Here is a 15,126-nt window from a genome sequence, read left to right on the forward strand (position 1 = left end):
AACCCAGATGAAGCCCACAAAGCCATTTCCTCTGCAGCCCACACCCTCCTCCAAACAAGCACCCTTTAGGCTTGATTTTTTATTTTTTTTAGGCAATAACTTCCATTAGTTTTTTTAAATATATAACACTAATTGCCACATGGTATTTTTGGTGGGGTTCTTAGCTGGGTCAAACCTCGTGAGCTCTGATTCCCCCTGCCAAAATGTAGCAGTCGGCCTTGGAAAAATATCTCCTATTGGCTTCAAGGGGAGACCATTTTCTAGCCTAATCGTTTGGGCTATTCGTCGAGATCATGGCTGCTGATGGAAGGGCTCGCCGTCCCCTGCCTGTGTGCTGCAACACCTCCACCAGCACATTCCTCAGCCCCCACAATTAAACTTGACAAAAGTGCCACTCCTCCCTGCCCCAGCCAAGCCTAACTGCTTCTGTGTGGGGAAAGAATGAGTGAATGTGTTAAGTGTGCATGAATGCATATGGGTAGATTGGGGGGTGTTGTGCCCACCCAGTTTTGCACTGACCACCAGAAAGTCAGCCAGAAGAGATTGTAGCCCTCAAGCCGAAAAAGGTTCCCCACTCAAAAGCAGTGCTTAAAAGACTAGTTGTCCCCCCAAATACTGTTTTGTATTGCTAGCTTCCTCAAGCATTAGAAAGGTTCAGGAGAGCTTTTCACAGGGTCAGCTGTCTTACAGGAAGAAATGCCTAGAGATCTGTGATGGCTTCACAATGCTGTATCTATTTATAAATGCACTACACGAGCAGCCTGGCACCTAGTCAGGTGGTTCTAGCCTTGTATCAGTCACTCCAGTAGCAACAACAGACCTTTGCAGCTTTTCAAGGTGATTTTTGCCATCTGGGTGCAAAACCCAGGCTTTGGGGGAAGGGGGTGGTTTGCTCTGCCTGGAATTCCACTGCAAATCTCTTATTTTTTTTAGCCCTAACCCAAGCAGGATACATATAGCACACATTTTATTGGTTCAGAATTAGCCACCAACCACACATGACCATTAAACAAGCACTTTCAGCCATTATGCAAACCCAAAGGCCATCTCTTGACACTCTTGAATGACAGAATGACCCCATCTGTATCCTGTCCATTATTTTACTTACTTCAGCCTGCGGAGGGCGCCGTTAACTTTCAAGGCATTGGCCATTGCCTTGGCCCCTGCCAAACCGATGGCGTTTCCCCTCAAGCTGTCAAAGAAACAAGGAAGATAAATTAAGGCCAGGTACAGTGGTGCCTCGCAAGACGAAATTAATTCGTTCCGCAAGTCTCTTCGTCTTGCGGGTTTTTCGTCTTGCGATACACAGTTTCCCATAGGAATGCATTGAAAATCAATTAATGCGTTCCTAGGGAAACCGCCTTCAGACCAGGTCCGGGGACAGTCTGTCCCCGGACCTCTTCTGAAGGCTGGGGGGGGGGGGACAAGGGCTTTTCTTCCCACCCCCAGCATTTTAAAAAACCCCGGGACAGCGGAGGACTTCTCCGCTGTCCGGGCGATCTTAAAATGCTGGCGGGCGGCATTTTAAAATCGCCCCGGGACAGCGGAGGACTTCTCCGCTGTCCGGGGTGATGTAAAAGCCCCTGGGAAGGCAGGCAGGGGGGACAAAGACTTTCGCCCCCCGCCCGCCTTCAGAAGGTGTTCCCGCCCCCCCCCGCCCGGCTTCGGAGCAGCGTTCCGAAGCGGGGCGGCGGGGGCGGGTGTTCCCGCCCCACCGCCCGGCTTCGGAGGAGGTCCGAGGACAGTGGGGAAGACGCGCTGCGCTTCCCCGCTGTCCCGGATATTTCCCTATGGGCTGTCGTCTTGCGAAGCAAGCCCATAGGGAAATTCGTCTTGCGAAGCGCCTCCAAAACGGAAAACCCTTTCGTCTAGCGGGTTTTCCGTCTTGCGAGGCGTTCGTCTTGCGAGGTACCACTGTATTCAGTTTGATAGTTTTAAAGCTATGGTTTTCCCAGTAGTGATGTATGGAAGTGAGAGCTGGACTATAAAGAAGGCTGATTGCCGAAGAATTGTTGTTTTGAATTATGGTGCTGGAGGAGACTCTTGAGAGTCCCATGGACCGCAAGAAGATCAGATCTATCCATTCTGAAGGAAATCAGCCCTGAGTGCTCACTGGAAGGACAGATCGTGAAGCTGAGGCTCCAATACTTTGGCCACCTCATGAGAAGAGAAGACTCCCTGGAAAAGACCCTGATGTTGGGAAAGATGGAGGGCACAAGGGGACAACAGAGGACGAGATGGTTGGGCAGTGTTCTCGAAGCTACCAGCATGAGTTTGACCAAACTGGGACGCAGTGGAAGACAGGAGTGCCTGGTGTACTCTGGTCCATGGGGTCACGAAGAGTCGGACATGACTAAACGACTAAACAACAACATTCAGTTTGATGCTGAAATGAAGCCACAATTCCACAAAGCCAGAAGAGTCTTGCTGAATTCCAGGTGGGCCACTGGCTGCACCAACTGTGATGACACCATTAAACTTATAATTCCCCCACCCCCTCCTGGATGAACATAGGGTCTGAGGAGTACTTACTCTAGTGTCGTGAGGCTCTTGTTAAGAACCAGGGCGTCTCCTAGAGCTTTGGCCCCATTCTCGCCTATCAGCGCCACCTGGAGGCTGCAACAAAACAGGGCACATTTAGAACAAACTCAAGGTAGCACCACCAAGTTGTGCCAAGGACACTCAAGCAGTGCTGTAAGGGTCAGCCCTACCATTAGGCAAAGGGAGGCAACCACTTCAGGCAGCTCATGTCGGCTGTTCTGAAAGGACAGCAAATAGTTGTTCAATTTATTATTGTTGCATTTTTACAGCCAGGAAAGGGGGCAGATGCTAGTGGGATTGTCTGCCTTAGATGCCAAAGAAACTCTGGCTGTGGATGTTGTGTTTTTCAGCGGCATAGCCAGTGTCGCGTCCTCCGGATGTTGTTGGCTCCCATCAGTCCCAGCCAGCAATAACTGGAGTTGTAATCCAACAGTAACTGGAGGACACCATGTTGGCTCTCCCTGATGTACCTTGACCAAGTGCTGCTGCTTTTTGCTTCTCTGCCTCAGGCAGAAATATAGCTTGGGGCACCCTTGAGTGCTGAAAGGCCTCCTCCCGCCTTGCCTTGTGTTCCTTTCACCTGAAATGGCTGGTACAGTGGTACCTCGGGTTACACATGCTTCAGGTTACACACTCCGCTAACCCAGAAATAGTGCTTCAGGTTAAGAACTTTGCTTCAGGATGAGAACAGAAATCGTGCTCTGGCGGCGCGGCAGCAGCAGGAGGACCCATTAGCTAAAGTGGTGCTTCAGGTTAAGAACAGTTTCAGGTTAAGTATGGACCTCCGGAACGAAATAAGTACTTAACCCGAGGTACCACTGTATATATAACTTCCTTCCACAGGGCCTGTAAGACGGAGCTATTCTGCCTGGCTTTCAACTTGAGCTTAGCCTGATCTTTTATTCCCCTTCCTTCCCTCCCCCTCCCCTTTTTATGAAGATTACTCGCTCTGGGATCCCACAGCTAATTCTCCCCTGGTCTCCATGCTGGCCCAAATAGGACTAATTTAGCCCTGGTGATCATCTAATGTTTATTGGATTGATTTCCCCCCTAAATTAATTTTTGAATTCTGAATTTATTGTTATTCATGTTTTATACTGTATTTTATGCTGTTTTTTGTTGCATTAATTAAGTGTTTTAAATTTGTTGTTAGCCACCCTGAGCCCAGTTTTTGAACTGGGCTCAGGGCAGGGTATAAATAAAAAAATATTATTATTATTTATTTATTAATTAGTAGTAGTAGTGGTGGTAGTAGTAGTAGTAAGTGCTTCTGAGAGGTAGGAGAAATGAAGGTGGGCTTGGGTTGGCTTTTAATTTTAGGAAGTTCTGGCGGGGAACAGGCCTTGGACTCAGCTCCCATCTTAAGAACCTCAGAAGATCCTTCTGGATCAGGCCAATGGTCCATCTACTCCAGCATCCTGTTCTCACAGTGGCCAGAAAGATGCCTATGGGAAGTCCAAAAGCAGGAACCGAGCCCAAGAGGACTTTCCTCCCCTGGAACTGGTATATTCACCTTTTTGAAGGTGTCCTGCACCATTCAGCCACCCAAGCAGAAGGCAAGCAGGAAAGCAGGGCTGAGACCCTCTGAATGTTGCTGAACTCCAGCTCCCATCAGCCCCAGCCAGCATGGCCAATGGTCACAGATTATGAAAGTTGTAGTCCAACAATATACAGAGGGCTACAGCTCCCCCATCTCTTACATTCACAGTTTACCTTCTGGGTTTTTTAACCAATAGCTTGGTTATTGAGCCTTTCCACATCATTCCTTCCTCTCTGCATGGTCATTCTGGATTCCATGGTGGCATCAGCCACTGAATGTGCTGTTCAGGAAGTCCCTTGTGCCCTCTGCAGCCCTCCTAGTCCATCCCTACATTCACTAAGGGCATGTGGCCCAAGCAGCCATACACACAACACTGGGCCAGATATAGCTTAAGAGGCCAGCAGTTGCTGACCCCCTCCATGAGTCTTGCCTCTTGATAAATCCCCTAACAGGTATTCCATCCTTGTGTATAACACGGAAACTTACTAGAGAGCAGTGAGTGTTGAGTTCACCCTCAGAGCAGAGGCCAGGGCAGCTATTCCTTCGTCCCCAATTGCATTTTCCTGTAAACTGAAACATAGCAGAGGTAAGGCTTTGGGTCTTTTAAAAATACTCTTCCACATTTTTAACATTAAAAAACCTTCCCTGCACTTTGAGAAGAAGAAAGAGTTTAGCAAGAGCTCCATGTTGGGAGTTTTTGATTATTTGTTCAGGGGTGTGTCGGCGGGAGATTTAAAAAATATGACAAACACACCCTACCTGCATTCTGAAGTGGCGTAGTCCTCATTCCGTATAAGGTGCAGCTCTAAGAAGCCCTGAGAAAGCTAAATTCTTGTGGGCACCCCCCTGGAAATGCTTACAGAGCTCAACTCCAATGAACCCTTTCTTTAACTTCCCCGCCCCGAATCTTGGGGGTTATAGTTATGACAGGAACTGACTATTATTTATGGCAAATTCCCAGGGAACTGTTTCACAGATTTGTAATTTCCAGAGATCCAGGTTAAAAGCTATAGCAGCTAAACAGGTCTGAAACGAGTTTAGATTTGCAGAATGAATGTAAAAAATGTGATACTTCTTAGAAGGAATTGATCAGAACATTGTGTTATCCCTAACAATGTTACTCTCTTCAGTAGTTTTGTCTCCAGTAGCTTGAAATAAACACTTATTTACTTACTTACTTACTTACTTACTTACCAACCATATTTTTTGCTCTATAAGACTCACTTTTCCCCTCCTAAAAAGTAAGGGGAAATGTGTGTGTGTCTTATGGAGCAAATGCAGGCTGCACAGCTATCACAGAAGCCAGAACAGCAAGAGGGATTGCTGCTTTCACTGCGCAGCGATCCTTCTTGCTGTTCTGGCTTCTGAGATTCAGAATATTTGTTTTCTTGTTTTCCTCCTCCAAAAACTAGGTGCGTCTTGTGGTCTGATGCGTCTTATAGAGCGAAAAATACGGTACTTATTTTTACAAGCCGGAGGAATGTTACACTTATGTGCAAAAAGTTACACACACACACCACACACACTCAGAAGCAGCAGGAGCCTCCCTTTTCCATCGCATGATAAAATTACCTGTGATCCTTGGACTAAATATAATAAATGTTTATATGGGTGAACATGCAATTCTGGTCGCCCTACATGGTATAAAACGGTACTGACTGTCCCACCACCTCCAGATTCTCATCCTGCTGCTTAAATGTGCCAAAAGTTATTTGTTTCCTTTAATGCAAAAACTGCTCACGCTATTGAGGCTGAGTGGGAGGCAAAAGTCAGGGACTTACTCCAAGATAGAAAGACTCTCGTTGACTTGCAGGGCTTGGCTCAGGGCCTTGGCTGCTTTGGACTGGATGAAATTCCACTGCAAGCTAGAAGGAGAGAGAAGGAGAAAAGGAATTAGGACCCAACCACACATTCCCGCCCTTCCTAGACTGTACCACTTCAGCATATAAGCAGGGAGGGGCCAACTTGGAACCAGTTTACCTACAAGATCACCTTGCCTAATATACACCCATCTGACTGATTTGATTGGTGGAACTGGGGGTGTTACAGGTGCCAGCCACATAATGCTCGTTCTGAAAAATAATGCCAACATCTAGGCAACAATCTCAGATTACAGCAGCCAGTTCCAAATCTTTGAGACACCGCTTTCCAAAAGCCTGAACAATCCTGTTTCAACTCTTTGGATGCATTTATGCTCGAGCAACGCAGACTAATCCGCTGAAACTCACTGCAAGGAAGTGAGCACTTGGTTCTCCTTCAGTGCCAACGCAATGGCCTGGACACCTTCGTCATGCAGCAGGTTGGCAGCCAAGCTAGGGGAAAAAAGCCCAGGGAAAATGAGAGTTAAAGCAATGCAGAGCTGGTTGCAAGAGCTGGTTGGCTGGTTCCAATTAATACATGAAATCCAGGCCTTACAGCTTTGGCCTCAACCCCATCAGTCCCCTAAAGCCTTGTCCTGCTTCTAGGGCAGGGGTAGGGAGCCTCAGCTTTGAGGTGGCCCTCCAGACCTCTCTATCTGGCCCTTGGGACTCTGACCAGGCCACGCCCACAACTGGTCCTGCCATGCCCCCTTCCTTCGGTGTTTTTGCCAGGCTGGAATATGCCCTTGGACTATCACCATGTTTCCAGATTGCCTGGAGGTTGGAGAGAGATTGGGGGATGTGTGAGTGATGGGACAAGCTAGCTTACAGTACAAAAAGTCACATTTACTGATTAATATTCTACAGCTTTTTAAATGTGTGTGGGGGAGAAGGGGTTATTGTTTTGTTGTTTGTGTTTTAACTCTTTATTTGTGCTTTCATCTCATGTTTTTAATCCGTGAAGTGCCCTGAGATCTTTTGATGGAGGGCAGTATATAAATTGAATAAATAACCTGGAATGTGGCCCCAGGAAGGGTGGAAAATGTTCTCTGCCCCTGCCTGGACCCTTCATGAGTTTTCTCCTTTTCTTCCCTCATTCCTCCTGCACTCACACACCTCCCTGAGAATGTTACAGTGCGTGAGCCTGGAAAACAATAGCCACCATTCTGGGAGGAATTTGACATCGCTCCGTCAATTGTTCCACATCAGCGTAAACATTTCAAGCTGGCTAGGTGGGACAACATGTCCCCTCCTCCCCTTGCACACTTTTCTTTGGGGGTCCCCCCCCCCCACAAGTCAATTCCATGAAACATGGGAGGCATGTGGAGAGAGGAGAGAAGGGAAAGCCCTGTTGTACAGGTGGAGGTCTTTGCATAGGGCTTCTGCTGACGGTAGTCATAAGATGAATTGAAGAAGAAGAAGAAGAAGAAGAAGAAGAAGAAGAAGAAGAAGAAGAAGAAGAAGAGGCATTTGCTAAAGTTCTCCACTCCAGAATTCTATGATTCTATACCACCCTGAGCCCCAAAGCACCAAATTAAGGACATGCTGCCAGGCCATAAAGCCTTTTAGGGTGTGCAAAATATTTCTCAGAGCCCCTGTTTTCCAAAGGCCAAATGACTCACTCCAAATTCCTCAGGGTGCTGTTAGCTCGGAGGGCCCTGGCAATCTCTTGAGCTCCGTCTTTGCTTATGGAGTTCTCCCGCAGGCTACAGGCATATGGAGAAAAGTCATTATTGCACCCTTATCAATGCCTTCGCTGTTTTTCACACACTGCTCTTCCCCAAGTGGAAGGAAAATAGTGGGGAGGGGGGCAGACTTTCATAGTTCTGTTTCCTTGCCAGAGGACTTTATCCTAATCACATATGTGAAAGAAGGAAATACCAGCAGGCACCCAAAACAAGCAAAACCTGTTTTAATGAAAACCCAGAGTCTCGGCAACCTCATGTCAAGCCCACACAAACTAGTGCACCTGCCTCACCACAAAAATAAATCAACCAGATCTTCTGGGGAAGTTTCACAAGAGCTCTGAATCAGGTTTAATTGCACAGACTGATTTTGCTGGCATTGGCGGAGAAAGGGGGTACACCCCGGGTGTCACCCCTGAGGGGGGGTGATGTCACTGGCCTGCCCCCCCTAGGATGCTCGCCGTGGGCAGCGCCCCCCTGGGATGCTTGCCCCGCCCCTGTGGGCAGCTCACCCTGCCCCCGGGTGCACAGCATGTGGGTGCTGGAGCAGCTAGCTCCGCCTCTGTTTGCTGGTATGTGATTCAACCAATCCCACCCCAAAATATTCAGTCTAGGAGCGCCCAGGGGTTCCTCTTGTGCTCTCTATAGCAGTGCAGCCACCATGCTCTCTTTCCCTGAGTCTACTCAAAGAACTGTGGCAGGTGGTGGGGTTTGGAGGTGGCAAAGCATAGGCTAGGACTTACTTGAGGCTGGTGAGGCCTTGGTTAGAGCAGAGGGCACGAGTGAGCGCAGTCACCCCTGTGTCGCTGATTGAATTGCTCTGGAGACTGGAGAGGCAAACACAGAAAAGTGGAAATGGGTGAGGGAGGGAGCCACGCTGGATTTCGTCTTAATTCTACTCTTACACGCAATCCGGGCTTGGCTTTCAGTTAACCCAAACAAACACCCTCATGTATCTTCCCCTCAGAGGAGTGATGCCAGAGAACTCCAAATAAAACTAAAGTGGGAGCTAAACTAAAGTGGGAGCAGAATTTGCTGACATTCATTGATTTTTTTCCGTTGTCTGGAACAGAAATTAATCTCGCGAATATGATTGGTACAGTATTAATACTGCTGTTGTTTTCAGCAAACAACATGTGACTTACCATTTGAATTGTCTTCTTTCCTTTCTCTCCTTCCTATTTTTTTATTTTTATTTTACTTATGCGTTTTGCATACCTTAGTACATCAGTTATAGAATTGTCATCGGTTATCTTACAGTCTTTGATTGTGTTTCATTTATATCAAAAGGAATGGGGCAGCATAAAGTTAACGATGACGTAACTTGCATAACTTATGTATTTTTCTCCCAGCAGACAGTGAAACAAATGATGTCGGCTTGGGCAGAAGATGAACTGCAGCAGCACAGAAACAGCACCGCATGCAGCAAATACGGGGCAGAATGGACAACGATGCCTTCTTACATCCCAACCTTGTGTTGAGGGAGAGGAAAACCTAAAAGTGTGTGGGCTGTACCTGTTGAAAGAAAGGATGCTGGCACAGTCCTCCAAGCACAGCCTTGGAAACAAGCTTCAGGGGCTCATAAAAAAAAGTCTGCCTCGAAGGAGAGCTTTGTAAGCCCCAGGAGGACAAAGGCTGTGGGACTAGGGAAAGTTGCAGTTCCCTCGAGGGCTGTGGCATCCTCCCAGGGTCTCTCAGACTTTGTGCGCCACCACAGGCTCTCAGGGCAACAGAGATTGAGGAAGGGAAGCGGGGAACTCTGCTCTCCAGAATCACTTTGCTTTAGAGAACTCTCTCAATAGTCATTTTCAAGGAAAGGGGGGAGCAGCAAAATAAACACATGTGGGCAATGGAGGCGGAAGTCACTTACTCCAGGGTTAAAAGGGTGTGGTTCACCTTCAGTCCTTCTGCCAGGGCTGCAGCACCAGTGTCTCCAGCACAGTTACTGGACAATCTAGAATAGGAACAAAGGGAAACGTAATGTGTACCAGCAACTGCCCATTCACTAGACATTACTTTAACAGCAGGATTGGCAACCATGCCCAGGGCTTTAAAAAACTTTAATACTATGTGTGAGTGGCATGTTGACTAACAGTCACATTTTGACCAAGCAATTTCCCCCAGTAGAATGCATTTTTTGCATGTGGTTTTTAAGGCATGCTTTACCCTAGCTTATTCATTTTTTGACTCATTACTCGGTTGGAGAACCGCACTGCAAGTTTGGGAGACGTGTGGGTTTCGATGGAACTGTGTTCCTGTGCTGTGCCAGAAAGTGTGAATTAGGTAGGTTTGCCTTTAAATGCAAACTGAATCTGAAGTCTCCCCCACCCCCTGCTGCAGAGGCAGGATGGGGAGTCAACCCTCTGCTTTACCATGGTGTAGACGTCTGATGAGCAGCCTTTGCCTCCATGCTACTGGGCACTCTCTAAAGAGGTGCAGACCCCACAGTGAGGGCAATGCCACTGCCTCACAATCCATGCAAATCTGTGAGTCAATTCTCTCGGCTCTTACATCAGCTCCTTGAGGCCCCAGTTAGTCTTCAGTGCTTCTGCTATTTTCTTTGAACCTTGGGGTCCAACTGAGTTCTTCTGGAGGCTGCAAAGGAGACGACATCCTTAATGAGCAGTGAGCCGAGGGAGGCCGCCCCCCAGCCCTTTGATCAGCAGCTGCAGCGCTGCCACTTTAAGCAAACAAATATAATCCCTTATTGTCATCACAAATATCCCTGTGAATCTGGAAATGTGGAATCAATAACTCATGTTCTTGTGAACTGCTCCTTTTATCATTATAGACATAGGATTTTAATTGAGTGCTTTCATGGAGATTCCCAGGAAAAAGATGCCTTTTATGGTTTTTTTTATTATTCCTTTCAGACCCGAATGGACCCATCTCTTCCAAGGAGGAGGAAGAAGAAAAGCTTATGCATGTAAAACTTGCCAAGGACTAATTTTAGCAAAATTATAATTTTGTTCTCTATGCTGGTTCTCTATTACTGATACCGTTACTATTACTTTTATTGTTTATGGCTCTCTCGTTTTGTTTTGCTTGGAATTATTTTACATATTTGTACAAAGCTCTTTCTTTGAATACTGGTCTTTGATTATTATATCCCAGCTCGATCACTGATATCATATTCAGGAACACGGTTAAGCATCAGCAGAGTTGGCAAAGCTCATCTGACAGCAACAAGAAACCAAGTCTTTAGTGTCATCAGCCCAGTCCTATGGAATGCTCTGCCAACAGAGATTAAGCAGGTGCCTTCTGTTTTAACCTTTGAATGCCTGCTGAAAACATTTCTATCCCACCAGGTTTGTGCAGGCAATAAAGCAGATATCTATCTGTTAGTTGAGCTCTGGCTCTAACTTTTGCATGGCTTTTATTGCATATATTATGTTTGTTCTAAACTTCTTTGAGATATCCATATCTACAGTATACCTATATTTATATCTATTTAAATAGCAGTATATAAATACTTTTATAAATAACTAAATAAGCCAATCACACCATTGCTAATTGTTCGTTTGGTGTTATACCTGTTCTTCCCAGAAACACAATCAAACAGGCTTTAGAAGGCAGTACGTACATCAGAGAAAAATCAAATGGCATAGTTTTTCTTGGATTGTACTGCAGGTCTGATGGGCTGAATGTTAGGGGAGGGAAAACCTCTACAGACAGAAACCTAGCACATCAGAGAGAAGGCTTTTAACTGAGCCATGTCATTGACACTCCCCTTTTCTACATGCAGGGTTTGTTGCTTCCCAACAGCAGGGACGCCTTCAGCCATGCCAAACCACCCACCCCAATACCTTCAGCCCACAGTGTAACAACCTGAGAAAAGTTTTTCTTGCTTAACTGCTAATTGCATACACAGGCCCTTATCTAGCTCTAGTTGAGATGTCAACCCAAACACAGTTTTAGCAGCCAACTGCACAGACTGTAAGAACAGGCACCCAGGAAGGAACAGGTGTGTAAACCATGATGCTGCTTAGCAAAGACCAGAGAGACGCACTGCAGAGTCCTCAGGCTGTGGTTGCTGGTGAGAGCCTCGGCCAGGCATTTGGCACCTTCTTCCTTGATGGCGTTGTTCTGGAGGCTGAAAGAGGAAAATAAACTCCATTACTTTTTCCAGCCAGCAGTTGAGGGGAAGGAAGCAACAAATGTTCCGACCTTGCCACTGACAAGGGCTTTGGTAAATTGACGCCATTCCGCAATTTTCAGGTCTCTCGCCAACAGTTCACAATGGCCTGGCTTGAGTGTTTTGCTATAGTTTAGTGTGGCTCTCCAGATGCTGAAGGACTACAACTCCCATCCTCCTCCTCCTCCTCTCTATTAAGAGTCGTCAACAGGCTCATCTCAGCTATCTGCCAATCTCCCATTCCCACCACCCTTCTGAGTAATACCCCTCCCCACCTTCTCACTATATAGAAGGGTCTGGCAACTTCTGTTTCAGTGTATCTGAAGAAGTGTGCATGCACACGAAAGCTCATACCAAGAACTAACTTAGTTGGTCTTTAAGGTGCTACTGGAAGGAATTTTTTTATTTTGACTATGGCAGACCAGCACGGCTACCTATCTGTAACTCCTCCTCTCTGTTCATTGGCCATGCTGATGGGGGCTGATGGGTCTCAAAAACATCTGGAGGGTGCCGGGCTTAGTCTGCATGAGCTAAACATAATCTTACTAAGGAGTCTGAAAGCTTTCATTTCTGCTTTGAGTTGGCAGTGTGCCATGTTGTCGAGTGCTGAAAATCCTGGGGTTTCCCTAATCATTCAGAGACCTTTATTTTCGTGCGTGTGGATGAGGCCCATCTGGGCATGCTTCATAATTGGCACAGCCAACTCAAGTTTGGTATTAGAGGGAGCCTTTGTATAGGCTACGAAGCAGCAAACTCCCAGACAGTGGCATGGTGCTATATTGAACGCCATGCACATCGGCCTTCCCCTGTCGGTTAGAGACCAAGAAAAGCAAGCACTTACTTGAGAGAAAGCAAGTACTGGTTGATTTTCAACGAGTCAGCCAGGGCCTTCGCTCCTTTGGGTCCTATGGAATTACTCCGAAGACTGAATCCGAAAAAAAGTAAAGAAAGGAGAGGGGACCAGGGTTACCTAGTGGTGGAGGAAGGGGGTGTGGGGTGTGTGACCACCCTGGGTGCCATCACTGGGGGGGGTGACAAAATGAGTTTTGTTTTTAAAAAAATTAATAATAATTGGGCTCACAAAACTTTTTAGGAGTGACTTGGTGGTTTAGGCACCTGCACGTTCTGCGTTGCCTGAAACGGCAGTGTGGGACTTGCGTCTGCCCACTGCCCCTCACTCAGCCGCCCTACAGCTGAGGGGGAGACGGCGGAGAGGCTCGTCCCGCACCATAGGCATGGATTGACACGCCCCCGGCTGCAGGACACGCCCCCGCACCAGGCACCCGAGCGGCTAGCTACGCTGCTGGGGTTACCTATAGATTGCTCACCAAGACCTCCTTTAGACAGTGTCCCTTTCATCGTGTTATTCACGATGACAGTATCAAAGCAGTCATACAGTGGTAGCTCGGGATAAGTACTTAATTTGTTCTGGAGGTCCGTTCTTAACCTGAAACTGTTCTTAACCTGAAGCACCACTTTAGCGAATGGGGCCTTCTGCTGTCGCTGTGCCACAGGAGCACAATTTCTGTTCTCATCCTGAAGCAAAGTTCTTAACCTGAGGTAATATTTCTGGATTAGCGGAGTCTGCAACCTGAAGCGTCTGTAACCTGAAGCGTATGTAACCCGAGGTACCACTGTACATGATTCCCCCTTGGGCACAGGCAACAGGTCTCTCTGTGCACATCTCTTGTCCCTGGGCCGTCATATGCTGTGCGTGGGATAAGAACATGAAAAGCCTTGCGAGATCTGGCAAATGGCCCACCTAGTCCAGTACAGTATCCTGTTCTCACAGTGGCTGCCTGCATCTGTGGGAAGCCTGCAAACAGGACCTAAGCCACAAGAGCACTCTCCCCTTCTGTGGCTTCCAGCAACTGGTATTCAGAAGCATTGCTGCCTCTTGACTGTGGAAACAGAGCATAGCCACTGTGGCTAGTAGCTGCTGAGAGTCTTCCCCTCCATGAATTTGCCAAATCCCCTTTTCAAGCCATCCAAGTTGGTGGCCACCAGCCTTTCCAGTGGCTATGAGTTCCACAGTTCCATCAGGGGCAGGTTCATCCCACTGGCTGCTGGTTGCTGATCCCTATCGCAGTGCATGGCAAACGCCGAACCCTTTAAAGCAGAACTTCTGAAATACTTACTCCAGCGCCATCAGGCTCCTGTTGACCATCAAAGACCGGGCAAGAGCTTTAGCACCTTTGTCACCAATCTTGTTTTCCACCAAGCTATCCAGGGATGTAAAATAAAATAAAATATGGTTACATGTATTTTCTAAGTAATATAACCCACTCCTTACTTACTGGACCTGTAACTCTATTGGAAGTTGCATTAGCAGTAATTTAATAGTGCTCTCCTCTACGTCTGGTGTGGCCTGATAGTTATTGCAAAAACATATAGACGCTTGCTGAAATTTGAATCTGAAGAAGAAAAGGTTAGAGAAGGCAAAAGGTTTTGGTTAGAATGCACCTGAGACCCTCTGCAAGCAAAGCAAATATTCTGCCACTGATCTATGGCCTTCCCCACTTTCGAGGGCATCTAGACATCTCTCTGTCTGGGGATCTGATGAGAGCAGCAGGTTTGCTCCTTGTAGAAGCGCTTAAGCTGCTTTCCTCCACTGTGCTCTACTTTTATATTTGCAATTCATTCGAATGCAGCAAAATGCCACAAGATTCTGGTGATCTCTCCTACCACAGGAAGCAAAACCCTTGCAAGCACTACCCTTGGGGACCTCTCACTGCCTTGCAAAGGGGAGTGTGCAGAGCATTTCCTTTGCAACTGTAGCTCCTTTTATTCCTAATCAGACTGCAAACTCCTCCAGATGAGCTGTTTGTTTATCCTGATTTGCTAGCACAAAGCTCACACAGAGGTCAGACTTTGTCAAGCCTTTATTGAGTATTCATCCTGATTTGTTTGCAGGTGTTTTCACACCTGCCCATTAATCATTCATCCATCACACACTTTTCAGTACATTTCCCCTTCTCTTTCTCAAGCACAAAAAGTCAGTTTTGTCTTGGTTTTTCTTTTTTTAAAGTAGATTTGCGGGACAGAGCAATTTAATACACTTTACTTTTGCAAACCTCAATTTCCCAGTAAGCACTTTGATCCCTCCCACAAGAAACTGATGGCTTGGAGGTACCCTGTCAGATCTGGTTCCCAAGCAAGTGAAAATCACATACAAAGGCACAATACTAGCACAGTGGTACCTCGGGTTAAGTACATAATTCGTTCCGGAGGTCCGTTCTTAACCTGAAACTGTTCTTAACCTGAAGCACCACTTTAGCTAATGGGGCCTCCTGCTGCCACTGCGCCGCCAGAGCACGATTTCTGTTCTCATCCTGAAGCAAAGTTCTTAACCCGAGGTACTATTTC

General features: G+C 47.0%; 1 protein-coding gene across 4 annotated transcripts in view; it reads right to left on the reverse strand.

Annotated features, from left to right (window-relative positions):
- NLRC3 (NLR family CARD domain containing 3) overlaps positions 1-15,126 on the reverse strand; it is a 30,227-nt gene that overhangs the window by 2,636 nt on the left and 12,465 nt on the right. For all 4 annotated transcript variants that reach the window (XM_081169849.1, XM_081169850.1, XM_081169848.1 and 1 more), the window contains 12 exons: positions 13,899-13,982; positions 12,602-12,685; positions 11,635-11,718; positions 10,137-10,220; positions 9,496-9,579; positions 8,369-8,452; positions 7,563-7,646; positions 6,310-6,393; positions 5,863-5,946; positions 4,568-4,651; positions 2,533-2,616; positions 1,109-1,192 (listed from right to left, as the gene is read on the reverse strand). In XM_081169849.1, coding sequence (XP_081025975.1) covers positions 1,109-1,192; positions 2,533-2,616; positions 4,568-4,651; positions 5,863-5,946; positions 6,310-6,393; positions 7,563-7,646; positions 8,369-8,452; positions 9,496-9,579; positions 10,137-10,220; positions 11,635-11,718; positions 12,602-12,685; positions 13,899-13,982 — 1,008 coding nt within the window. The remainder of the gene's footprint in view (positions 1-1,108; positions 1,193-2,532; positions 2,617-4,567; positions 4,652-5,862; positions 5,947-6,309; positions 6,394-7,562; positions 7,647-8,368; positions 8,453-9,495; positions 9,580-10,136; positions 10,221-11,634; positions 11,719-12,601; positions 12,686-13,898; positions 13,983-15,126) is intronic.

The sequence above is a fragment of the Podarcis bocagei genome, assembly GCF_964188305.1.
Source record: "Podarcis bocagei genome assembly, chromosome: 14".
Lineage (NCBI taxonomy): Eukaryota > Metazoa > Chordata > Lepidosauria > Squamata > Lacertidae > Podarcis > Podarcis bocagei.